The sequence below is a fragment of the Lutzomyia longipalpis genome, chromosome 4 (genome assembly GCF_024334085.1).
Source record: "Lutzomyia longipalpis isolate SR_M1_2022 chromosome 4, ASM2433408v1".
NCBI lineage: Eukaryota > Metazoa > Arthropoda > Insecta > Diptera > Psychodidae > Lutzomyia > Lutzomyia longipalpis.
Window position 1 is genome coordinate 7474014 of NC_074710.1, and position 23760 is coordinate 7497773.

Here is a 23760-nt window from a genome sequence, read left to right on the forward strand (position 1 = left end):
TCGCAAAGTCAGCAAACTTCACACCATCAGCTGGTAAAAATTTTCCTGCGAGTGACTATTTTGCGTGATAATTTTGTGAAAATTCCGTGAAAATGCTGGCTCTTCGCAGTGCTCTGTCCAGATTGGCTGCCCGTAGAAGTAAGTCTCATCTTTTATCCTGATTTCCCGTGATTTCTTTGAGTTTTGCAAGGTTTTTCAAGCGATAAATCCCCCGAGATTATGTAACTCCCGGAAAAGCAGGAAAACCTCCCTGAAAAATGAGATTGAGGCTAATTACTTTGTGGAAAATCTTATTAATTTATCAAATTTAATGAAATTTCACGAAAATTAATAAAATTGTGAAAGAAAGAGGAGAGAAATCCAAAGAATTCGGATTAGTGGGATTAGCGAAAGATTCCTAACCTAACTTTTGTGTGTTTTGCAGTGGGAGCTGGAGCTCGTTGCTACCATGGAAAGAATCCCCATACGCAGAGTACAATGAATGACCTGCCCACACCCCAGGGAGACTTCTTCGAGTTGCACGCCAAGCGTCAAGCAAAGTACAATCGTGCTCTCATCATTGGTGTTGCAACATTCGTGGGAACGCTCGTTGTTACCAAGGAGAGTGGGCTGCTGGAGCTGAACTTCAGCCCCCCGGACACCTATGAATAGATTAATTTAGAACACCCGCCCCTCACAGAGAATGTCTAGTTGAGAGTATTTGAAAATAAATTCTGGTAAGAAGCCCAGATTGTATTTTTATTTGCTGTCTCTGTCCGGGAAGCTTAAGATCTATGCCTCGCGGGCGCCAGATTTTCTAGTGAGACCGTGCAATCTCAGAGAAGAATTCCAGAATGTCATCAATGGAGAAATCCAGGGTGATCATTGCACCAGCATAGCATCGTTGGATGCGCTCCTCCAGGAAGTTATACTGCGCAATAAATTCCTCCTGCATGGCCCTCCAGACAACTTGCAGGAGATTCTCCTCCTCACACAGGTGCTTCTCAACTTTCTTGTACAAACTCTCAAGACCCTTCTTCACTTCACGCGCCGGATACTGCGAAATAACCTTCCGGAGCTCCTGTTTTGAGTAGGCCATTTGGTAGCTGATCTCCGTCTCCTTCACACCCTGTTGCACCTTCATCTGGACCCCCTCAAAGAAGAGATTAAGCTTCTCAAGTGGGCGCCCGAAGTATTTTGTCACATACGCATCCAGGGCTTCCTTGTAGCGCACCTTTGCCTCCTTCTTCTGCCCATCAAGGGCTGCCACCTTCAATTGTGCCAGCAGGGAGTGCATATGATGGTAGTTCTCCATGTTAACCACCTGTCGCGGGGTCTTGGAGTGCTCCTGTGCATGATTTGGGATGCACTCGAAGATTGTAGCCACGAGCTGAGTGTACCACTTGTCGAGATCAGCACGTCTTTCGGACTTTTTGAAGATTCTCTCAGCACTCACGGCGAATTCCTCAAAGTTCTCCACATAGGGGAGGAGGCCACATTTGGACCTCTTGGGGACTTTAGCCTCACGCACGGATTGCAGCTGAATCTGCATGAATTTATCAAAATTCCGCTTAACGTGAACCAGGGCAGAGGCAAAGGTCATGCTGAGGAAGGAATGGGCATCCTGAGCTGACATTACGTGCTGTGAGAGTCTCACAAGGACGTACATTGAGTAGCTGGAATAGAGAAAATAAAAAGTCAATCATAACGCGTCCAGTTATTAGAGTTGGTATACCACAACGGGGATGGGTCAGTCTATGCGTTGTAAATTAATTTGTGAGCAGTAATTAGTAGGCAAAGTTGATTTTTTCTCTGAAATTCATCAATTTGAAATATAAAAATGCTCATATCTCAAGTTCTATTAGATCTACAGAAATTCCGTGACTAGTTATGGAAAGCTATTGAAATAACTAATCTGACATACATTTCGAAACATTTCAAGTTCACCTCTAGAACACAAAATGGCGGCTTTTTGTTTTAACAAAACAGTTTTTTGCACTTTTTGTCCTCAATGAATGGTTCTAGAGGTTTATGATGTTCTAAAAAGTTGTAGAGAATTGCAAAACCTTTAATTTGATACCAAATTGGGCAAAATCGTACAAGTATTTGAAGAGATATGACTCTTATAACTTTTCCAATGGCTGAAAGATATTGAGTCAGGCTACAACATATCAAAATTCAAAGGAAATCTATAACAGATGTTCGGAGATATTGCCCCTTAAAGATAGGCAATTTTTATTTTTGATTTTAGCGCCTCTTGCGGTCATTTTTGGAACTTGAAATGTTATAGACAGCTGTAGAACTTCTTAAAACCTTTTATTTGAGCTTGAGTTGGTCAAAATCGGTCTATCCGTTCTAAAGTTATATCGGAAAAACACTTTTTACTTTACGCCGCCATATTTTCTAAACGGCTTGACCGATTGTCAAGTATGAGTTATCTATGAAAACGTCTCACTGAGCCCTACAACATACTAAAATTTCAGACCTCTAGTTATAAGGGAACTGGTTGACAGTAGTTCAAAATGGCGGAAGGCGGCCATCTTGGATTTTAAAAGTATCAAAAAATAAATTTTTTTTCACACATTTCTATAGAAAACTTCAAACCGGAAGTCTCTATCTGTCACCGTTCTCGAGCTATAAGGCAAAGTTTGGGCGACCGGCAGGACGGCCGGCCGGATCAAAAATTTTCCACCACCATTTTCGTAATGTGGGATGTCTAAAACATGCTCATACCAAGTTTGAGCCCAATCTGAGGTGGTCGATTTTCCCGACGATTAGGGGTAACTGGGGTAAAATGGTGAATCGGGAAAAAAATTAAATTCAATATCTCATGAAATACTTTGTCCTATTCATTCGTATTCAGTTAACAGGTGCTTCTTACACCTCTTAATAATCCCAGAAAGCTTTAGTTATGTAGAACGAATACTTTGGATTTTATTGAGGAAAATAATTTTCCGATGTCTAAAGTTACTTTTACCACCTTACCATATTTCAATTCTTACCATCTTATTCTGTTTAATATATTATGAAAATGCATTTTTTCAATAAAGCAATTATTGCTGAACACAAACCTATTTTGATTTTTCCCACAAATTTTCCGAGTTTTCTATTATGAAGTTTTCACTAAAAGGTAGCACTTGGGGCAAGACGGTGAATACTTTTTGGGGTAAAATGGTGAAAAATTTACCTCCTTCCACTCATATAGTGTTTTCTCTCTCTAGACTATTTTACTATCGACGCGTACTGAATAAATCGCCCAACATTTTCGCCCTTCAAAATCAATGTTTTTATTCCATTCCATTCTTCACAGATAATATATATTAGGGAGATTAGGTAATATAAATAATTAATTAACTCGAAATAATGTTTTTTTCCTAATTTTTCTTAAAAAATTTCTCCTTGTTAAATAAATTATCATATTGATTTTGCTACCAAAGTAGCTACGAGTATTGAATTCCTTGTCAGCTGATTTTCTGTTGCACACAGATCTGACGGGAAGTTGTAGAAAACAAACAAATGGAGGTGCTTTTCCACAAAATTTGTGTTTTATCAATTTTATAGAACTAAAAAGTGAATAATCATTACGATCGAAGTGAAATCTCTCAATCGAAACAGGTAAGTTTATCCCAAAGCAATTCAGTAACCTCTCAGACATGGATTTTCAAAGAAAAACGCACTTGAAAATCATTCACCATTTTACCCCAGGATTTTTGGAACAGGCAAATTTGGAAGGGTTTGGAAAATGGCCTGAAAAAGCATTTTCCCATTGAGATAGAGAAAAATTGTCTGAGACAAAGTTGTAGCCCGGAAAATTTCCTATAAGATAGTTGTCATGGGAAATCTCAAATATTTCCACGGAACTCTGGAAAAATTGTCTCCCAAAAATTCACCGAATTACCCCAGGTTCCCCTACAATACTTGGTATGTCACGATTGTGGTATACCAACTAATTTATTAATTAAAAACATTTTCTTTGATCTTTTGCCAATTTTTGAAGGATTTCAAGGAGGAAGGATACTCACAAGCTATCAACCTTCTCGAAGCTCTGAATGAAGCTGTTCAGCTCCGGTTCGAGGCATCCAAATAGCTCTGTCATCATCTTCCGGACTTCCTCGTTGATTTGCCGATCAATCTTCTTCTGTGGCGGCGATACAATCACCGCTGTATCCCTTTCATCGCGTTCCCCAGCAGCCACAGCTTCCAGGGTGGTCTGCGTGTTGCGCGTTGTGGGACTCAGGACGTCCATTTGGAAGAAGGAGATGCAAAACATCTGCTCACTCAGTGCAACAGGTTCCAAATCTCCCAGAACTTTCTCGAGAATCCCATCGAGTTTCTGCCTTTCTGCCCCCTCAATCCCTGGTGCCCAGAGATCACGATTAATCCCTATAATCCCATAGGGTTGGAGGAGTTGCTTCCCACGTGTGGCACTCGTGGATGCAGCAACATCCTCCCGCATAACTTGCTGACGTGCCTGATCGAAGAAGTGCTTAATCTCGCGTTCGTACACCTTATTGAGGGAGCTCGTGTACACCTTAGCCAGCTGATCGTATGCCTTCCTGTCCATTGCCTTGAGCCAGTGCATCAGCTCCGCAAACGCAGCGAGTTCTCTGTGAACGGAAGTATGTTTGGGTAGGTGCGGATCACTTCCTTGTCCCTCTCCGGGATCATTCCCAAGGTGGATGAACATATTGTTGAGATGTCGACTGATTGTCTGGGAAAACTTTGCCTTCCACTTCTCAAAGCGCTTCCGTTGATCCTGAACAGCTGTCAGGCGTAGCAGTGCGGGATCAATGTCACTATTCATGGCTGTCTGGAGAGCCTTCCCGGCGGCAATAGCAGCCGCCAAGCCAGCTGGGGAAGTGAGATCTGTATCAGTGAGTGCCAGTTGATGCCCATGTGCCAGATCCAGCTGTGACACAATCCTCTCCAGCTCTCCCATTAGCTTGATATTGTTGGTATTTGCCACCTCAATCATGGTATTCTTCTCACCCATCTTCTCCATTGTATCCCGGATGTGACAGAGAATCTCATCATACACATCCAAGCGCTCCTCAACACGTTCTGCTTCCGCAATTGCCGTCTCAATTTGTTCCATGAGAGCATTCACCTGCTTCTCCGACGCCAAGACACTCTGGACATTTGCCCCATCGAGCTCCTGCAGATTCCTTCCCAATTGCTCCATAAATTGCTCAGCATCACTTATGGCGAAATCACATTCCCCCATAAGGCGATTCAGGTGCAGCTCCTCCTTCTCCGTGAGTGCATGGAAGTCCTCATAGGCTTCGGGATCTTCCCCATTATCCTCCTCCGTGCCAACATCACACTTCTCACTGACACTCCTCTCGGGGGAAGCTTCCGTGAGCCAGGCTTTTGGAATGTTGCGAAAGGCAGCCTTATCCCCGGCTACGTGCTTCTGGATTTGCTTCCACAGCACCGTGAGGAAGTTCTGACGCTCATGGAGATTCACAGCGAACCACTTGTATTGCTTCTCGAGTGTCAAATCAAGCTCATGCGTCTCCGGGGAGTCGTGCTTCCCATCAACCACCTTCACCTCATCCAGTGTCCAGGTGCGCTTCTTCTTGTACACACCCTTGTCGTATTGCTTCACCTGTGCCAGGGAGACCTGTGGCAGGCGATTACGTGTGGCTGAGACAATGGTTAGGTAGGAATTTTTCTTTTTCTTGTACAATTCTGTCACATTGCACACAGACAGGATGCGCTCATCTGCCTCGAAAACTTCCTTCTGCAGCATATACTTGATTCCTGCCATTGCGGAATTTGCACTGAACTTGCTGAGAGAGAACTAAGGTACCCCTCTGGGGCTATTCCTGTACACAACCCACCGTTTTCCGGGGGTTTTCTTGCTTCTCGTTCTCTTTGCTTGCGCGTTTGTTGTTAAACGTCAATGACGTCACCAGAAAACTCCCACAAATTCTTTCTTCTTGAATAAAAAAAAACTTTTTTTTAATAAATTATTTATTTATTTTATTATAAAAATAATTAATTTTGAGGAATCATCCGGAACTTGTTCAGTAAACAGGCCCATCATCGAGATTATCATCTTCCTCATTGAATGCCTCCCCGTTGTCGAAGTAACTATTCCCGTAGTCATTCTCATCGTCCATTTCTTCGTCGTAATCTTCAGCATCACCCTCCTCCTCATCGGCATTCTCATTATCACTCTCCGGTTCTTGCTTAATTTTCGTCTTTTCCGTCACTTGTTCCATTTTCTCCAGCTTATTCAACTTCTCAACAATATCCACGGCTTTTGCCTTCTTTGGGGCACCCAGAGATGTCCCCGTGAGTGCTTCACGCTTCAGCTTCTTCCCACTTGGTCGCAATTCCGGGGGCATTGTGTCCCAGAGGAATTCTCCCTTCTGTCGTGTCTTTGAGGGATTTTCCAGAGCATCCTGCAAAGAAAATATTTTCAGGATAATTTGGTGATTCTTTAAGGAATTCTGAGGTAACTTCCGGTGACTCACAATGTAGGCATCAGAGTATCTCTGAACTTTCTGCTCCGGGGTTTTTATTTTGGTGAAATACGGTGAATCCCTGAGGTAACCAATAAAATCCTCCTTCCACAGAACCTTGTACTGCCTCTCTGAAGAGTTCTGATTGAAAGAAAAATTCATTATTTGTTTAAAAGGGGAAGGAAAAGTTTAGAAAATTTTCCAGGGAGGCTTACATCCAAGGCTACGGGCTTAGTTGGTAGCATTGGGAAGATTGGAGGTGGCACCAGGGTTCGATCAATTGTCTGTAGATCCTTCCCTATGCATCCTAGAGTTTGAAGCTGCTCATGGGTGAAGGAGGAAGTTCCTCGTCCTCTGCCCCGGCCCCCCATTTCCAATTAAAATAAATATTTTACAGGAAAAACTTGGAAAAACTCGTGGAGAAGAAAAAACAAAACAAACAGACATAACCTCAAAGACAATCCGGGAAAAACAGAAAACATAACCTCAAAGATAAAGAATCGAACATAACCTCAAAAAAAACCGAAGCCTCCAAAACAAAGCAAGCGAAGAAATTATGCTTCATTCAATCGTGTCGAAAAAAAAATATTTTTGTGTTCTTTATGCCGGATTTTTGGACTAAAAATGAATTAAACTAATAAAAAAAATGGTTCACTACTTTGAATTGTTGGCTGTGCGCAATAATGCGCGATTTGCAATGTGCTGGCTGGCAGCAACAAATTATTCAGCCTTCCAAAACCATGTCAAGAAAGGACATCTTCAGACAATCCGGGTGTCCAATATGTGGTGAGAAATCCCTTTTTCCTTCATTCTTCCGGAAGATCTTCAAGATTATTTTCTTTGCAGTGATGAAATCCTCAAGATGCTCAACTCAGAATCCCAGGAACCGCGTGAAAGGATCTCCCTGCCCCTGGCGGCTAAACTTTCGTATGGAATTGTGAAAATTCACGCCAAGATAGCGGATGAACTTCTGGGTATGAGCTTCTTTATGCTTAATGTGTTCTAGTTTATAAATCAAGCATAAATATTCAATTGCAGAGGAAGTTTTGGCTGCCCTGAAGGTTCAATCATTTGTATTGAAGAGTTTGAATTTTTCTGAGGATACGGATGAAGTCCAGAAGCCAGTGAAAGGCGCTAAGAAGAGACAACTACAGATTGCTGCTTCCAAGGCACGTTCCAAGCGTCCAAAGTTGGGGAATTCAGGAAATGCTGGAAATGCTCTTCAGCTAATTGAAGATCTGGATGATGTTCCTCTTGAGGACACTCTGAACATTCCCGAATCCTCACATACGGTTTCAAATGAACTCATCTCTCTGCGGGAGGTTCCTTCACTTCCTACACTGAATCAGCTACAACCTCTAGATCCTTTCGATGACTTTCTCGAGGAAGCAGACGCGGATGAAGATATTAGCCGTGTGCTGGACTACTTTGGAAGTATGAATGTATCGAGTGTTGATACTCCTCTCGGGTCATCATCTTCCACCATGATTAGTCTTCCGGGACCATCTAGGAGGAAGTTTGCAACGTCAACTCCACTCTCAATGTTCAAGAACTTTTGTGGATCAATGAGCAAGCAGGGAATTTCTTCAATTACCGCCATGAACATTACGATGATTTCTGCCAATTGCAATCGGATGCAGGATATTTTTGAAGGACCAGCAAGTCAGGAATTTCATGGATTTCCGGAAACTTCAAATGCTCTGCCGGATGCTGCTCCCCCTGGGGAAATAGAAGTGAAACCAGAGCCGGGTGATGTGGATGAAATTCCTCCTCAATTGCCGGAAGTTCCTCTGGAGCTAGAGGGTGTGCAGGGAATCCCGGGAGAAGATCTAAATCCTCCGGAAGTGCCAGAAGTGAATGATCGAGAGCTACAAGAAAACGTCCAAGAGCCACAAGAAAATCTTCCAAATCCAGCAATCAATGATGAATTTATTGCTCCTCCAGTTGTAGCAGAAGTAGAAGAACTCACAGAGACTCCTCCGGAAGTTAAAAATGAGCCCCAAAAATTCAGAGGAGGAAAGAAGCGCAAAATTCAGCAGGTAGATGACGTTAAGATGATTCCCGGAGCTAAGTTGGCAAAACAAGTGGAATCTTCTGGAAAAGCTGTGAATTTCCATCGAGCCAGAGACATGGCCTTCCGCCAAAGTCAATTTGATAAGGATTTCATCTCACGGCCATTGCGCAAGAGGGTGGCAGAACCGCTGATGGATCTCTTTGGGAGGAACTGCAAAATTCGTCGTGTAACCTCGGATGAAACAATGGACATCCTGGGGGAGATTCTAATGGGATCTACTTTGAATAATAATCGCCCCAGTGAGGATGTCATGCTGCCCATTATGGAGGATTTTAATAACTTTGGCAATAAACGCAGGACAAGGAAGCACCAGGGAGGGAATATTCAGCAGGATATTCCTCTTCTGCTGGAAGAAGCCCCACCGCCGGTGATTCAGGCGCATCAGGAAGTTCCTGGGAATTTCTTTGAAATTCCACAGGAGCCTCGAAACGTATTTCAGGATGATTTCACAGAGGAAGGAGTTCTGACAAAACTCCAGAATCTCTGGAGCCGCGGCAAGAATCCCATCACAATGAACACCCTCCTGGGTGATGCAAATGGAAAGAAGGAGGCAGCAAAAGCTTTCATGTCCATCATGGAGTTGGTCAAACAGAGGAAGATTAAATTGCATCGTAACGATGCCAATCTGGAGATCATCCACATTGCTCCATTTGCAGCTTAATGAAGAAATTTTTCTTCTTTTCTATTTATTTGTCTTTGAATTCCTTAATCGAATTATTTTTTTATTAATCTATTTTCCAGTGAAATCTACAAAAAAATATATTTAATATATATTTTGTCCAAAATCCATTTGAAACAATTGTGAAATTTCAACGAAATATTTGTAAAATTACAATAAAAAGAAGAAATTGTACAGAAAAAATCATAACGCGTCCAGTTATAAGAGTTGGTGTCCCACAATGTGTAGAAGTTTGCTTATGCGTTGTAATGCGATTTTTGAGCAGAATTAGTACATAGTAGTGCGGCGGATCTGACTTTTTACCTCGAAATAATGAAACTAGGATACATGTAGGCCCAATTTTTTCAGGATCGGCTCAGAATTTGATCCTGATCAATTTCCCGTTGAAATTGGGGTCATACAGGTTGAGGAATTTGAGAAAAGTCTCAGGTTGATTTTCCCGTATGTTTTACCAGGAATTTAAATAAAATTCTACAAGTGGCGCCACGGGTGGCACCAAAAATAAACTCAGATTGACAAATTTATGACTTTTTTTTAACACCGGAGGACTTTACTGGTACTTGCTACCAATTTGAACTTTAAAATCGTCACAGAATAAAATCTATTGGACTTATCTCGATGAATTTAGCATCTATGTGTAGGGAATTTAAATTACTTTAAGATAGCAGAAAGAAAATCTCGAGAAAAGTCTTTTCTTTGGTAGATAATTGAGGTCAAAGTCAGAATCCAACGCGGAGGATCAAATTGGTAATAACTACCAGTCAAAATCCCATACATTTTAGCCATGGTTTTGAGGTTATGTTTCCCCATATCTCCCAAATAAAGTATTCTTGTTCACTTTTCCTCAGTCAAAAATAATTAATGTGGACTTATCTTATTGCCGGAAATGACTAAAAAGTTACTTGAAGAATCAAAGTTTGTGATGATTTAGGCGTAATAATAAATTAAGCAAAATTGCAGCTAAAAAAGTCGTTTGAATTGGCAATTTTGCATCGATTCTACGCAATTTTTTTTCAGTGACAATTTTCTCAATTAAATATGAAGTAATTAGGTGTAGAAATGCTTGAAGGTGATTAAGAATTAGTGAAACTTTCGATCGTTGTTTAATTAACTGATTATTAATTAATTATTGAGCATATTTTATCAGCTGGTAGTTATTACCAATTTGATCCTCCGCGTTGTGACAAATGTTGGGTCTTCCAAGTGTTAAAGAAATATGCGTAATAAAGGCATAAAATTAGTCCTGTACGATGTGAAAAACAGTACATTTTGTATGTCCAAAAAGGTGAAAAACATCAATTTTTCCAAGTGAGTTTTCCGCATGAAAAACACTTCAGAATGCAATGCGATTAACTTACAACCCTTACAACGAGTCTAGAACGCATACAGAACCTGAGGAAATCATATTTGGCCAGGGAACACCCTCCAATTTTCCGGAACAGAGCTTTAAAATTTTCCCGCCAAATTGCATAGGGTCGTAGATCATATAGAATTTTTGTTTTTGATCTTAGCGCCTCTTGCGGATGTTTTTTGAACTTGAAATGTTCTATACAGTTGTAGGGATTCTTGAAACCTTTCATTTGAGTTTACTTACTTACTTAACCGGCACTACAGCTGGTCTCCAGCCTTGGCCTGATCGAGGATCCTCCTCCATCTGTCCCTATCCCGCGCCACTGTCCGCCAGTTCGACACCCCTATTGACTTGGCGTCCTGGTCCACGCCGTCGATCCATCTGAGGCTGGGCCTTCCTCGTCGCCTCGTGCCATAGACTCTACCCCAGAGGACTTTCCGGGCTGGGTCGTCTTCATCCATACGTGCTAGATGACCAGCCCACCGCAGTCTATTAAGGTGTATTTGCTTGACGACATTTACCTCTCGGTAGCGCTCGTACACCTCATGGTTGTATAGACTGCGGAATTGTCCTCCCTCACATACTGGGCCAAAGATCCTTCGCAGGATCCTTCTTTCGAATACGGACAGGAGTTCGCATTCACTTTTGCTAAGTGGCCAGGTCTCGGATGAGTATGTGAGTACTGGCAAGATCATGACCTTGTACAGCAGGAGCTTTGTCTTGATGGACAGGTGTTTGGATCTGAAGAGTCTTGATAGACTGAAGTAGGCCTTGTTTGCTTTTAACAGCCGCGCGCGGACTTCGGTGGTGGTGTTGTTGTCGGCTGTTATTGTGGACCCAAGGTAGACGAAGGATTCTACGACCTCAAATTTTCATTTTTTTCATTTCATTCATTTATTTTATATCATCTCAAGAGAGAGTTTCCGACTTCTACTTGACCAATGTTCTCCGTAGATGAAGTTGGAGTCGTAGTTGGCGTTTTTGCTGACGATGCCACCATATATTTTCATTTGAGTTTGAGTTGGTCAAAATCGGTCAAGCCGTTCTCGAGTTATATAAAAAAAAACACTTTTTGCTTTAGGCCGCCATATTTGCTAAACCGCTTGACCGATTTTCAAGTATGAATGTTGATGAAAACGTCTCACTGAGCTCTACAACATACTAAAATTTCACACCTCTAGCTATAAGGGAAGTTGTTGGCGGTAGTTCAAAATGGCGGATGGCGGCCATATTGAATTTTGAAGATGCGAAAAATGAAATTTTACACCCACATTTCTATAGAAACTTCAAACCCGAAGTATCTATCTGTTACCATTCTCGAGGTATAAGGCAAAGGATGGGCGACCGGCTTAGTGTTCGCCACGAAGTGGAACACCAACTAATAAATTCCGGAAATAATAAAATAAACATTTTTCCACAAAATCAAAATCATTTAATTTGCATTAAATTCCATACAATTCATTGCGTAAATTCTAAACATAAATTGACAAAAAAATCAATCAGCAAATATTAAAAATAAAAGGAAAGAGTTTCGCAACATTCAATGCGCCTAAAGTAATTAATTTTTAATTTAAAAAATATTGAAATTAATAAGGCACAATGATGCAAAATGATATGGTTATATTCTTGAAAAGAAAAAAAATTACATTTTTTTCGTGTTAATACTCTTAAAAACTAAAAAAAAAAAATATGGAAAAGAAAATCAAACAATCCCAAAAATTAAAAACTAAATACATGAGCTTGGGTTAACTTCCAGCAAACTTCTGCCTAAATGATTGTTAAATTTAATTGTAAATCATTAATTATACGTTTGTTTTGCAATGTAAAAAAAGAACAAAACAACATAGACTAAAAATAAAAATATAAATGAATTAATAAAGAGGTTCATTTTTTTTTCTAATTAAAAAAAAATCTTTTAGTGAACAACTCCTCTTCGTAATTGGTTCTTATTCTCAGTCTTTCGATTTTTCTCAATTTCTTATTAAATTTTTATTAATTAATCCTTTCTAATTAAGGTTCCAGCATCATGAAGAAATTTCAATTTTTCTTTTATTTTTTTTCTTTTGGGCGAGGAAAATACTTGATTTTATAATTCTTTTCTTTCACTTCAAAGGCATATCAATGATTAAGCTTCATAAATTATTCATTGCAAGCTTCACATTTTCCGCACTGACCCCCTTGAGGGCAACAATGATCCCATTGAGATTGTCATCACTGTACTCGCGCCCCTTGAGGCTCGATACAACGGGGATTCCTTCACCGCCGCCGTGCCCCAGGATGAGCTTAATGTCCGTCATGATGCCCCCCTCGACGTCCACGTGCAACTTCATGCTGTGAATCTTCTCCTTGGACTTCAGTTCAATCATCTTCTCCACGTGGAACTTAGGGGTGCGCCCATAGCGCCAATCCCATGCCTCAAAATTATCCTTGAGCGCCGTTATGCCCGGAAACCACTTCTCAGTTGGATTAATGAGCTGAAAGCCACGTTGCTTCATCACCAGTTCCCTTCCACCGTCAATGAGCTCCGTGGCATTTGTGCGTAAGAATTCGTACCTAATCAAATCAAGAATTAATAAAAAGTACATAATTAGGGGAGAATTTTTAAGAATTTAGGGGAGCGTGGGGTTGAATGTATCTCTTTTTGTAAAAAGAATAATTAATGGAGCAAAATTGTCACGTCAAAACATTTTTTTTTAATTGAAAACTTGGAGTCGATTCTGTTAAAAACCCTTTCTATTCTTACAATTCGTTAGTTACAAGATGTTCTTAAAATATTAAGCTTTCTTAAGATTTTCTTAAAATGTTAAGATATTCTAAATTTTTTAAAATCTTTCTGATTCTTTTCTATTTGCTTTTTATGGAGCGATAATAGAACGAAAAGAAACGATTTTTGACAAAATCAATCTCCACTTATTTGGATTTTGAAAAGAAACGTTAAAAAATGGCGGGTAAACTCAGTTAGATAGCTTGGTTAGGCGCCATCTTAGAAATTTAATCGTTATAAAATTATATTGATATCTCCTTTTCTACAATGAATAGAAGGCTAGAATTTAGACAGTTTAAGATGCTATCAAAACTATCCAAAATTAACCGAATGAAAGCCAAAGTTTCAGCTTGATTCTCCAGAAAAGGCTGCCACATTATTTTCAAAGGCTTTCAAATAAATTTAGGAGCTTTAGAAGCCATTTTTGCTTTAAAACTTCAAAGAATTCCATCATGAAAATATTTTACAGGCAAATTTCTTGCATAAAACAGAAACTTTATTGAGACTCTCTTGATATGAATAAAGCCATCAAGTAGCGATAAGCGCCTAAAAATACTTTGAGTTTGCTATTTCGGTATTCTACATACACAACACGTTGTCTTCATAAATCTTGCAATAAAGAAACATTTTTTTTTTAATTTCCTCAAGATTTTTCTGGGAAACTTCTATAAAGTTCCTTCGTCACACAGGGAAAATAAGGTCTAATGGAGATTGAAAGTTAATTTGTGAATTAAAAAAAATTTATTCATTTTTAGATTTTAATTTTCATAAACTTTTTAATGAAATAAAAAGCAAGATTAATTACACTGTATAAAGAAGATTGAAAGTATTAAAGAATAGAAGAGCTTAATAGACATTTAATTAAATGTTTCCCATAAAAGCGAAGATTTTACTAAATAAAATACATAAACTATTGTAATTCATTTCTTGCTTCTTCTAGTGCGAGAAGCATATGCATGCAAGTCTTCCACAGGATAGGAGGAATTATTATCGCATGGCAATTAAGAAAAATGGAGGAAGCCTATGTACATCCAAAATATTTCTGAATTAAAATAGAGTTGTTTTCAATTGAACTTTTCATTCGATTTGCTCATGAAGCAAATGCATCATTAGTTTAATTGATTGATGCATCTGACTAACGAAACTCATGAATATAAATATTGAAAAAAAACAATGTAAGAAGTATTCGAAGAGGGAGGAGATAGGAAGTTGAGACGACATTAAAAAAATTTCTTACAAGGTTTATGAAAAAAATCAAATATCGATGCATGATGCATATGTTTTTTTACGTACAGTTAGAGAGAAAGTGAGGAATAGGCCATTGATTTTCCAAATATATTTTATATAAACTTTCACAATTAAAAGAATTTTAAAATTTCCATGAAAACCGCGACAACAATGGAGGTGCAGCTTATGCTTTTTCTCAGTTTACTCAGCTATTCTTTATGGAAAAATAAAATATCTCCGTAGAATTTTCTTCAATGTTTTTTGATATATCTTCAATACTTCCCTAAGTTTCAAATATTTATTATTTTTCAAGATTTTTGTGAGTGCATCAAAATGCATAAACTCCTTTTAAATTATTTTTTCATTGAAAAATACTCACTAATACGTAATTTTTTTTTAAAATAAAACTCTTGAAGCTAAAAAATAATAATTTTCCACTCTAAATCAAAGAATTTGATTAGAGTTTAAAAAAAATGATTTAAATCAGAAAAAATCCCCAATTTACAGTAAAATATCTCTTCAACATCCAATAAATGAAATCCATCTGCTTGTAAAGTATGTGTAAAGGGTATTTATTAAATAAATCAATTTATGTAACAACATACCCAATGGCTGAGAGTAATTGTGGCACATTGACTTGTTTGTTGGCATCCGTTAAATTCTTCACTTGTGCTGGCACAGACTTTGTTGCTCTGCTATGAATATCATTCTGCAAATAATAAAAAAAAGATTCATTAATCAAACTTTAATATTTTCCTCATTTTTTTCTGTGCAAAAAAAAATCTTCGAAAAAAAATATTTTTCCATTACACGAGAGCAAGAGAGATTAGCGAGTTGAGAAGAAAATCTCATAGTACAGAGTTTATCATGAAAGAGCAAATAAATTTATTATTGTAACGTTCTTTTATCAACTCCTCATGAGCTTCAATCGAGACGTTGTTGGGAGTTTTCTTGAAAAAAAGCAAAGAAAAAAAAATCATCTTCACAAAAACTTGCAAATTAATCCCGGCTTTTTCTGTTGCCATACAGCTTTGAAGGCAAAAGAAAATTTTCCTATGCCCCCCACCCCTCGGGCAATCAGGTGTTGGTCATCTATTTGTCATTTCATGCATTTTCCATTGAGACAAACAAGTCCAATAATAAATAACATCAACTAATTACAATTTGTAATTTTTTTTTGCCTCAGTGTTCAACCACAAATTCTCACAAATACTACACAACATTTAATTTTATTTCAATTCCCCAACACAGCTGTGCGGTTTCCCCTCGTTGCGATATTTGCCATCAAAAAATATTGAAAAAACGTGAACTTTGTATGCTTAAAGTTTAAGACAAGATCGCTGTATCATTCAAATTTATTAATATTAGAATTTGCATTTATTTTTCAGTATCAAAACAAGCACTTCTACTGGCGTCATAGATTAATTTGAATACTTTTCTACTCTTATTTTTTTCAATTTGCTAAGAAAGGCGTATTGTTGGAAAGATTTTTCTGCTTTTCCTTTGTTATTTCTTGCAAAAAATATCTTTTTAACAAATTTTGAAAGATTGAAAGAGAAAAAAAAGTCATTCAGAACTGAGATTCGAACCTGTGATTATCTGATTGCTTGATACGACCCTTTACCTATTGGGCTATTTAACAGTGTATTACGAATCATGTAGCATGCAATTTTATCTCAATTTCTAAACCCTAGAAATGATCTTAGAACGCAGAGATCATTCATAAAAACCTTCTCTGAGCAAATAAATCAATGTCAAGTCCATTTTACACACCAATTTAAATTTAAAATAAAACTGCATGGCAATTTCTTAATCATTTATGGTAAAAAGAAAATAATTTGCATGATACTCTAATTTAAAACTGCGTAGAAATACTCAGTGCCAAGAGGGAAAAAATCTCTTGGGGAGTGGTGTGTGTGTGTGTTTTAAAGTCTTAAAATAGAACTTGAAAAAAAAAGAGATCTATCAATTTATGATCAAACTCTTTGCCCCTCCTCACCGTTGATTTTGCGGCTATCAAAACACACGATGGGTGAGCGAAAATGAAAAAAATAGAGCAATAAAATCATGCGCTGTAATATTTGCGCGCGACGCTATTCACGATCGAAAGGAATGATGGCAAAACGAAGCCTAGAAGCTGCAAAAATTTCTTAAGAAAAAAAAATTGCGAGGGATTTTTATCAGAGCTAGACAATGTGGTTTTTTAGGGACAAAATTTAGCTGCGATAAAATGTGACAAATCCCACGGAGAGGCGCAACTCCTAGGGCCCACACATTAGACCAAAAAACGAGGTTCGTGACCGTTGATCGCGTTCTTTTGGAATTTTGTCTTGAAAGCCCGACAAGGAAGTACGCGGGGAAGACGTGTGTGTTTAGCACCCGTAATCACCAATGATTCGGTCTATTATGAATTTTTTTTAGGTCACACGAGTTATCGGACACATGAAAATTGCCTTTGTGACTTTGGCGTATGTTGGTGCGAAGACTGTGAACACCGAGAGATTACACAGATATTAAAATTTTGCGCTTTGCCCCACAATGCTGTAAAATGATTCAAGAAAAAAAGAATTGAAAAGAATTTTCTTAAAGGAAAAAAAATAGTTGAAGAAAGAGATCAAGATTTGTGATGAGATTTAATACAAAATTCAAATTAATTCCTTATACAAAGTTTGGCTCCTTTAAGACGCTTCTTCTTGGCAACATCTCTTGAGATGCTTTTCTTTTATTCAATTGTAATCATTTGTGATTGATATGCCATTAGATACCGGTAGCGATAGCACTAACGAGGTTTGAAGATAATAAGAAGTTTCACGGCAATAAAATTTTTCTATTGTTTTTCCCAAAGGTAGATAAAGAAAATTTTGAGGATGATTTCATTTTATCATGCATAGTCTATATTTTCTACAGATTAAAAAACAAATCTCCTTCTGTTCTAGTTGCGTGAGATTACCGAATGGATTAAAAATGAAAGATTTAAAGCCAAAGGGTGCAAAAAAAAAGTTGTCTCAAGCTGGATTCGAACCCGTTCCACTGAGATTTGTAGAAGAAGAAAGAGAAAAATTTCTAGAAGCGCGTGTGATAATCTATTGACCTAATTAGTAGAGTTTACAAACGAGAGATGAAATGCAATTTTACGTTCTTTATTATTTAATTCAGAAACTTTAAGAACTAACTGCGTTAGCACAATTATGGCCTTAATCACACTATAACTGCCATCATTTTATGGTAAATATTAAGAAAATGAGAGAAAAAAAAAGATACCATATTGGGACCTATTCTGCAACCAAGAAATCTTTGAAATTTCAAGATTTTCTTCTGAAATTTCAAGGATTTCAATGATTTGTTAGTCGTAGAATACGACCCATTAATTTAACTTTGACTTACGCAGAATTAACAAGCTTTATGAAGCTTTAAACAAAGGGACAGGTGTAATTAATCCTTAACCCCTTAAGGACCAATATCACCCGCTGTATTCACTAAATGCTACTTAAGAGGTTAATTCTGTAAAAATTAATTTATTTTGCCTTATGAAAATTTGAAAAATATTGAAAACTATTCCTAATTTTAGATATAAAAAATAATAAAAATAATTGCTAGCAAGAAATTAGAATTATGAATCGAGGAACTTCTAAAAAAGATTAATTTTTAAGGGTTTAAACTGTTTGAACGCAAATTATTTCCACAATAAAGCTGTTTATTATTTGGCGATTTTAATAAATAACGAAAAAAATAAAGACTGAGGGATAGAGGGTGACAAAAAAGGACCATGTGGCCATCAAATTCTTGCCACTTCTGTACTCGAACCGGTGAGCTTTTAGTAGTGACCTGAGGGTTTTGTCAATTGCCCAACGGGCTCCATAAAGGAGAAATTGTATGATTGAGAAAAATCTAAAGAAAAAAATAACTAAAAAGGGTATAAATATTGTCTTTTTAAGTCTTTTATCAGTCTTAACCGTCTCAACGAAACAATCGACTCAAGAAATTAAAAAAATAATCGTAAATGTATTGTATTATTCAGAGAATTAGTCATTAAACAGACTTTTTATCAGTATTCAATGTATTCAATGTGTTTTATTAATAAAATTGGAATTGCGTTCCGTGTGAATGTCTCACTGAAGGTTTCACAGTGAGACTTTTTCTTTCTGTTAAGGCTCACCAAATATTTTTGGAAGAAAGCCAAAATGCACATTGGGCTTCGCATTATGTGTATATTTTTGCCCAAAAGCGTTTCTTTTGATATTTTTAAACGCACCAAAAAAATATCAAAATTTTCCACGCAAAGTAGCGCAATGGCTCATTTTGAACTTTTATGATTTATTTTTGGATTTGTTCGCATTTTCTGTGGAATTTTTTTATCACATTTATTGATCTTGTTGGACATGGGGTTAAAAAGAATTTAAAAAAAGGTTCTTAATTTTGTTGAAAAATCTACAAGAACGTAAAACTTTCTTACGTCAATGTAACAATTAGTAAAATCTCAATTTACGCAAATACAACGCTCATTAAATTTACATAAATTGGCTTTAGTGATTAATTAGGTAGTAGGGGAGACTAGGGCTAATAAGATCAGGTAAAAGCGGTAAAAGTCTAGGACATCACAACGAAATAATTGCCTTACATTTTTTTCTTTCTCTTAAAATGTTTCTCTATCTAAAAATCTAAACCTATGTCCTTCCTTCAATTCAAAGAAAATTATTAGGTACCTACCTAGGTAGATTTCTTGTAAATTCTTTTAGAAAGAAAATCATTTTTCTCTCCTTTCTTCGATTTAGTTCTAATCAGACCTTTAGATAAACTAGATATCCTTCATCATCAGGTCTTAAAATCGGTAGGGCAAAATATTATCTTTAAAAAGAAATTTATATTCATATTCTTCAGTATTAAAAAAACCGCAAGATCTTTACTACTGGCTTGGTTTAGCTTAAAAGCAATAAAACCAAGATGTGCTCAAGATTCTATTTTTGAAAACTTTTCTAGAAGTCTTTGCCAAAATACTTGAAATTTTCCATGAAGAATTCTTAAAAATCTTCCTTTAACCGAATTTATAAAATGTTAAAAAAATAAATAAAATAAAAACTTAATTCCATTTTATGAGCAAAAAAAAATCTCCCAAAGATTTTAAGGCCTGGAAAAATCATCTTTCAGATTAATTCCGAATAATTATAACATCTGGAATAAATTGAAGGCCTAAGGGAATCATCTTTCAGATGTATCCAGAATTTTTAAGGTTCTATTCCATAGATCTATGTTCTATAATGCGTCCCTTGTTTTAAGACGAGAAAAAGAATTGAAAATTTAGTTAAAAAAAAAGTTAAAGAACTGAAAATCTTTTAAGAAATTCGCTCATTTTCTAAATATCCTATTCGTGCCCCAGTCTCCCCTTTTTCATACTCTGGTCTTTTAGAACCTTTAGAACTTTTTTTTTACATTAAAAAATGCCCTAAATATGATTTAAAATAACAAGAAATACTTAGAGCCCAGAGGCCATTAAACTGCATCCGTTTTAAAGCTTTCTCTCGGTGTAGTTTAATTGGAGTTGTGCTTAATTTGGAGTTCAATTAGAGAGACAGTTGGACGGTATCCAAAAAATGCTCTTCTTTCTCTAAGAGATCTAAAAATTCCCTGCACTTCATCCCATAGACAAGTTCACTCACCTGCTCCTTTGCAAGAGCCTGATGCAGCTGATCTTTGTTGGTATTAACAAGGAGAGTGCAATGATGGTATGCATTTGGTTGTCCCAGCTTTGCTGCAGTTCCGGAAATCTGTGCGGAAAGAAAGGGAAAAATGTGTTAGGAAGGCAAAAGGGCTTCTTCATCATGTTTAGGGGTAGGTACCTTTTTCCCCCGGAAGAGGATGTCATCGCGATCGGAGATGTCTGCCTTGATGCTCCATTCACGGAATAGAGCTCGTGTGATTAGGTTGAGGTTGTACTTGCGATTGTACCTGTCGCGTGGTGTAAAGAAGGTACAATTGAGATTACCCCGGTCATGGTAGACAGTCCCACCGCCACTATTCCTCCTCGCCAGGACAATCCCATTGCTGTCGAGTGCTGAAATATTTGCCTCCACCCAGGGATTCTGATGACGTCCAATTACAACGCACGGATTATTGCTCCAAAGCATGAGAATGTGGTGATTTTTGAAGTTGAAATTCCGATAAATCCAATCTTCGAGGGCTAAATTCGTAAAAATATCCGATGATTGGGAGATAAAGACGGATTTCTTAATTCCATCCGGTTGACCATCTTTGGTGCCATCGAGCGTGGACGCGAACCCACGATGGGGCACAAAGGCCGTGACTTTTAGGCCTATTCCGCGGAATCTCACAATAGCTGCTGCCATTCTTTCTTTGTGTTAAAATTCACAAAAATTCACGATTTTTCGCCGGTCCGGAAGTGGATTTTCCAATCAGTAAGGCACCTTGGGGGCTCTGTGCTAACTTTCACGTCACTTCTGCTACAAATCACGCACGAATTTATGCTAAAACTTCACGAGTTTTGTCTTCTTCACTTAAGGGTTGATTGTTCAAAGTTCACTTTGAGAGATTTGCGGGGGAGGGTCTTTTATACATAAAATTATAGGTATAAAAATTATATGTCCTGCAGGATTCTTCCTACTTTTTGTCTATTTTTATTATTTGCTGATTGGATTTTTCTCCTTTCACACCAAAGAGGTAAAAAGATTAAACAAAATGTTTCAACTGGATGTTTGTGGGCAGTCCTGCTGGCAAACACTGAATATCAGGAGGATGTGCTGTTGCTCCTGTTGGCAGTTTTATTTGGTGTATAGCAGTTGATTATGATGAATTTAATGTTGTTTCCGCATGCAGGATGAATCGGACTTGTCCGTGAATTCAGACGTCATGGAGATGAGGTACTCGTGAAGCTCAATAGTTTGATGGAGCCACTTGAATCCCTGGTGGAGGCCGTTAATGCGGTATCGAATACCTAGACAGTCTTTGCTGCAATTCTTTGGCATTCCTTCCTTATCTTGATTCACCAGACAAAGGGCGTGGGGAGTGTTTCCGGGAAGGGGGAGCACAAAGAGTATATTTTTAAAGGAAAAAAATAAAGAGATTGTCCCACACTGGAGGGCAATTCAATGGCACGCACGACTCTGTGGAATATTCCACTCCAATGGCTCTCACAGAGAGCACAAAATGTTTTAACTTCACCACACAACTCTGGTTGCACTCACGTATGCACTTTTAACACATTAAATGGGGGAATTATGTTGCTGCTGCTGTCTTTCTCTCTCCCCAGGAGGGATTAATGTAGCACTAATGACAAAGAAAATTCCCTTGTACACAAGCTGATGCTTCGCGACGAAATGCCTATCGGGGTAACCTTCGGATGATCTTTTATACATGCCACATCGGCTACACTCGTCTGTGGCTACGGGTACCATCCGATGGGCAGAGTTGAACAACCCACAGCTGATCGTGGCATCCGTGAAAATCTTCACACAATTCATCCATTTTCACGAGAATTGAAAAGAAGAAGGAGATTCTGACTGCAGACCTGCTGGTTGCGGGGGCGAGGGCACACTTCCCAAGGAGGCCACCACCACACATCCACCCAAAACATACGACACAGACAAGAAGCGCGTGCTGGCAGCGGAGGTGATTAGATGAGAAGCAATTTAGGTCGACAGACGCGAAAAAAAGGTTCCGTATTCCAGGGTGACGACGACGATAAGAATCATCAGTTGTGTGGCAGTGATCACGCTCCCAGCTCCGGATCGTTCTCAATTTGTGTTTCTATGCGCACATGCGTGGATGTGGCCCCGTGCATTGTCTCGCGTGATGCCAAACACCTCTTCCCAATCCCCTCAGCTGCGTGTCCTTTTCAAGGCAAAGCACCCAAAGCACCAATTGGATGCACATCTCTCTCTCTCTCAATTTTCATCCAATCTCCGGCAATGTGAGAATCTGCGCATGAGATAAAGAATTTTGCGCGCAATTGAGTGCTAAATGCACACAAAATTGCATACTCTTTATGCTCCTCTGCAGTACTCTTGCTATGCTGACAGCTGACCGATGTGACCTCTGAAATTTGGCGCCGTGAGTCTCGTGAGCCAGCGCAGTGATGCACGAATTTTTCGATCTAATTTGGACATATGTAATCTCGATGTGCAGGATCAACAGGAAATAATTCTTCTCCTTATGCTCCAGGGGGACTTGATTGTTGCTTAATACTTAAGGGCTTTTCCGAACTTCTTTGCAATTTCTATTGTTGCAAGCTTCTCATTAGCAGTATCCTGATGCTAAGTGTCCTGTTTTTGTCCAGAAAATCTCCAGAATAATCGCCTGGAATCTAAAAAATAAATAAAATTTCCCCAAGAATTAAAATTTTTCTCTTCAATATTGCCAGGATGGTCAGATCAGGACCGATAAAACACGCATCTCCTCTCCAGGGGCTGTATTCTCTAAGAGTGAAAAACTCTCGTGATTAACTCCCGAAGGCTTTTTGCCGGGAAAAAGTGTGGAAAACTTCACGTGAACTTAATCCTCTAAGAAAAATAATGCATCCGTAATAAACTCCCGTAAGATTTTACCGGTTTCACGTTTCTTTTAAAGCGCTAACGCCTTCAGGAGTTTATCACGGGAGTTTTTCACTTTTAGAGAATTCACGCTAAGGAAGGTCAGAAAATCACATTTTCGTTATATATATATTTTTAGGATCATTTTATTTCATTTAGAAAGAGTTTTTTCATTATTTTCTCTTCATTTATTTATCTTCTTGAAAGGTCTGTCTATAATTTCGTTCCTGTACAGCTATGCATTTCTACACCGTTGGTCCGATCGCGATGAAATTTAGTACAGAGTCTCCTGATACCAGGCGATTGTTACCAACGATATTCATTTTCCCCCCAGAGCTCCCCTTCAGGTAGCCCCCATATAAAATTTATGCTTTTTTGGTTATTTTTTTAATTTGGCGCTTTGCTCAAGGGAAAATGAGATGGATGCATTTTCCTGCTATCTGTCTCCCTCACACTTTCAGATTTTTACAGTTTTCTCGCGTTTTCCGCAGAATTTTCCGGTCGGAAGTAAGTTTTTGCAATCAGGAAGTGACGCCGCGTCGAATGACATCATTGGTTTGAAAAGTTCGCGAAAATGCATTTCCAGAAAAAAAAGTGCGTGTAAAATCCCCAACCGTCAAAATTTTCAAACTTGTAACCCAACCGTCAAAATTTCCGCGGGCCCCAAATTCCTCAC

General features: G+C 38.3%; 6 protein-coding genes across 6 annotated transcripts; 2 read left to right on the forward strand and 4 right to left on the reverse strand.

The window, feature by feature from the left end:
* The first annotated feature begins 22 nt into the window (after window positions 1-22).
* On the forward strand, window positions 23-728 carry LOC129795990 (uncharacterized). The gene is made up of 2 exons (XM_055837588.1): window positions 23-138; window positions 425-728. The coding sequence occupies exons 1-2, from the start codon at window positions 93-95 to the stop codon at window positions 649-651; spliced, it is 273 nt and encodes a 90-aa protein (XP_055693563.1). The 5' UTR covers window positions 23-92; the 3' UTR covers window positions 652-728.
* LOC129795985 (exocyst complex component 1) lies at window positions 684-5910 on the reverse strand. Its single transcript, XM_055837583.1, has 2 exons — window positions 4002-5910; window positions 684-1655 (listed from the first exon to the last, which is right to left on the reverse strand). Exons 1-2 carry the CDS (start codon window positions 5747-5749, stop codon window positions 797-799), a joined length of 2607 nt encoding a protein of 868 aa, XP_055693558.1. The 5' UTR covers window positions 5750-5910; the 3' UTR covers window positions 684-796.
* A 27-nt stretch (window positions 5911-5937) lies between these two features.
* On the reverse strand, window positions 5938-6908 carry LOC129795994 (DNA-directed RNA polymerase III subunit RPC7-like). The gene is made up of 3 exons (XM_055837590.1): window positions 6665-6908; window positions 6462-6590; window positions 5938-6389 (listed from the first exon to the last, which is right to left on the reverse strand). Exons 1-3 carry the CDS (start codon window positions 6818-6820, stop codon window positions 6009-6011), a joined length of 666 nt encoding a protein of 221 aa, XP_055693565.1. The 5' UTR covers window positions 6821-6908; the 3' UTR covers window positions 5938-6008.
* A 26-nt stretch (window positions 6909-6934) lies between these two features.
* Window positions 6935-9385, forward strand: LOC129795993 (uncharacterized). Its single transcript, XM_055837589.1, has 3 exons — window positions 6935-7235; window positions 7296-7423; window positions 7488-9385. Exons 1-3 carry the CDS (start codon window positions 7096-7098, stop codon window positions 9182-9184), a joined length of 1965 nt encoding a protein of 654 aa, XP_055693564.1. The 5' UTR covers window positions 6935-7095; the 3' UTR covers window positions 9185-9385.
* A 2576-nt stretch (window positions 9386-11961) lies between these two features.
* LOC129795995 (lipoyltransferase 1, mitochondrial) lies at window positions 11962-21878 on the reverse strand. Its single transcript, XM_055837591.1, has 4 exons — window positions 20379-21878; window positions 20199-20306; window positions 15150-15253; window positions 11962-13106 (listed from the first exon to the last, which is right to left on the reverse strand). Exons 1-4 carry the CDS (start codon window positions 20883-20885, stop codon window positions 12686-12688), a joined length of 1140 nt encoding a protein of 379 aa, XP_055693566.1. The 5' UTR covers window positions 20886-21878; the 3' UTR covers window positions 11962-12685.
* LOC129795996 (uncharacterized) lies at window positions 21188-21521 on the reverse strand. Its single transcript, XM_055837593.1, has one exon. It carries the CDS (start codon window positions 21519-21521, stop codon window positions 21351-21353), a length of 171 nt encoding a protein of 56 aa, XP_055693568.1. The 3' UTR covers window positions 21188-21350.
* Window positions 21879-23760: the final 1882 nt, after the last annotated feature.

Coding starts and splice junctions, on each gene's coding strand:
- LOC129795990 (XM_055837588.1), top strand. CDS start 93: ATGCTGGCTCTTCGCAGTGCTCTGTCCAGATTGGCTGCCCGTAGAA. Junction 139..424: donor CAGATTGGCTGCCCGTAGAA/GTAAGTCTCATC, acceptor TGTGTTTTGCAG/TGGGAGCTGGAGCTCGTTGC.
- LOC129795985 (XM_055837583.1), bottom strand. CDS start 5,749: ATGGCAGGAATCAAGTATATGCTGCAGAAGGAAGTTTTCGAGGCAGAT. Junction 1,656..4,001: donor TTCGAGAAGGTTGATAGCTT/GTGAGTATCCTT, acceptor TCTCTATTCCAG/CTACTCAATGTACGTCCTTG.
- LOC129795994 (XM_055837590.1), bottom strand. CDS start 6,820: ATGGGGGGCCGGGGCAGAGGACGAGGAACTTCCTCCTTCACCCATGAG. Junction 6,591..6,664: donor CTAAGCCCGTAGCCTTGGAT/GTAAGCCTCCCT, acceptor TCTTTCAATCAG/AACTCTTCAGAGAGGCAGTA. Junction 6,390..6,461: donor GATACTCTGATGCCTACATT/GTGAGTCACCGG, acceptor TTTTCTTTGCAG/GATGCTCTGGAAAATCCCTC.
- LOC129795993 (XM_055837589.1), top strand. CDS start 7,096: ATGGTTCACTACTTTGAATTGTTGGCTGTGCGCAATAATGCGCGATTT. Junction 7,236..7,295: donor ATCCGGGTGTCCAATATGTG/GTGAGAAATCCC, acceptor TTTTCTTTGCAG/TGATGAAATCCTCAAGATGC. Junction 7,424..7,487: donor GATAGCGGATGAACTTCTGG/GTATGAGCTTCT, acceptor ATTCAATTGCAG/AGGAAGTTTTGGCTGCCCTG.
- LOC129795995 (XM_055837591.1), bottom strand. CDS start 20,885: ATGGCAGCAGCTATTGTGAGATTCCGCGGAATAGGCCTAAAAGTCACG. Junction 20,307..20,378: donor TCCTCTTCCGGGGGAAAAAG/GTACCTACCCCT, acceptor CTTTCCGCACAG/ATTTCCGGAACTGCAGCAAA. Junction 13,107..15,149: donor CAATTACTCTCAGCCATTGG/GTATGTTGTTAC, acceptor TGATTTGATTAG/GTACGAATTCTTACGCACAA.
- LOC129795996 (XM_055837593.1), bottom strand. CDS start 21,521: ATGCCAAAGAATTGCAGCAAAGACTGTCTAGGTATTCGATACCGCATT.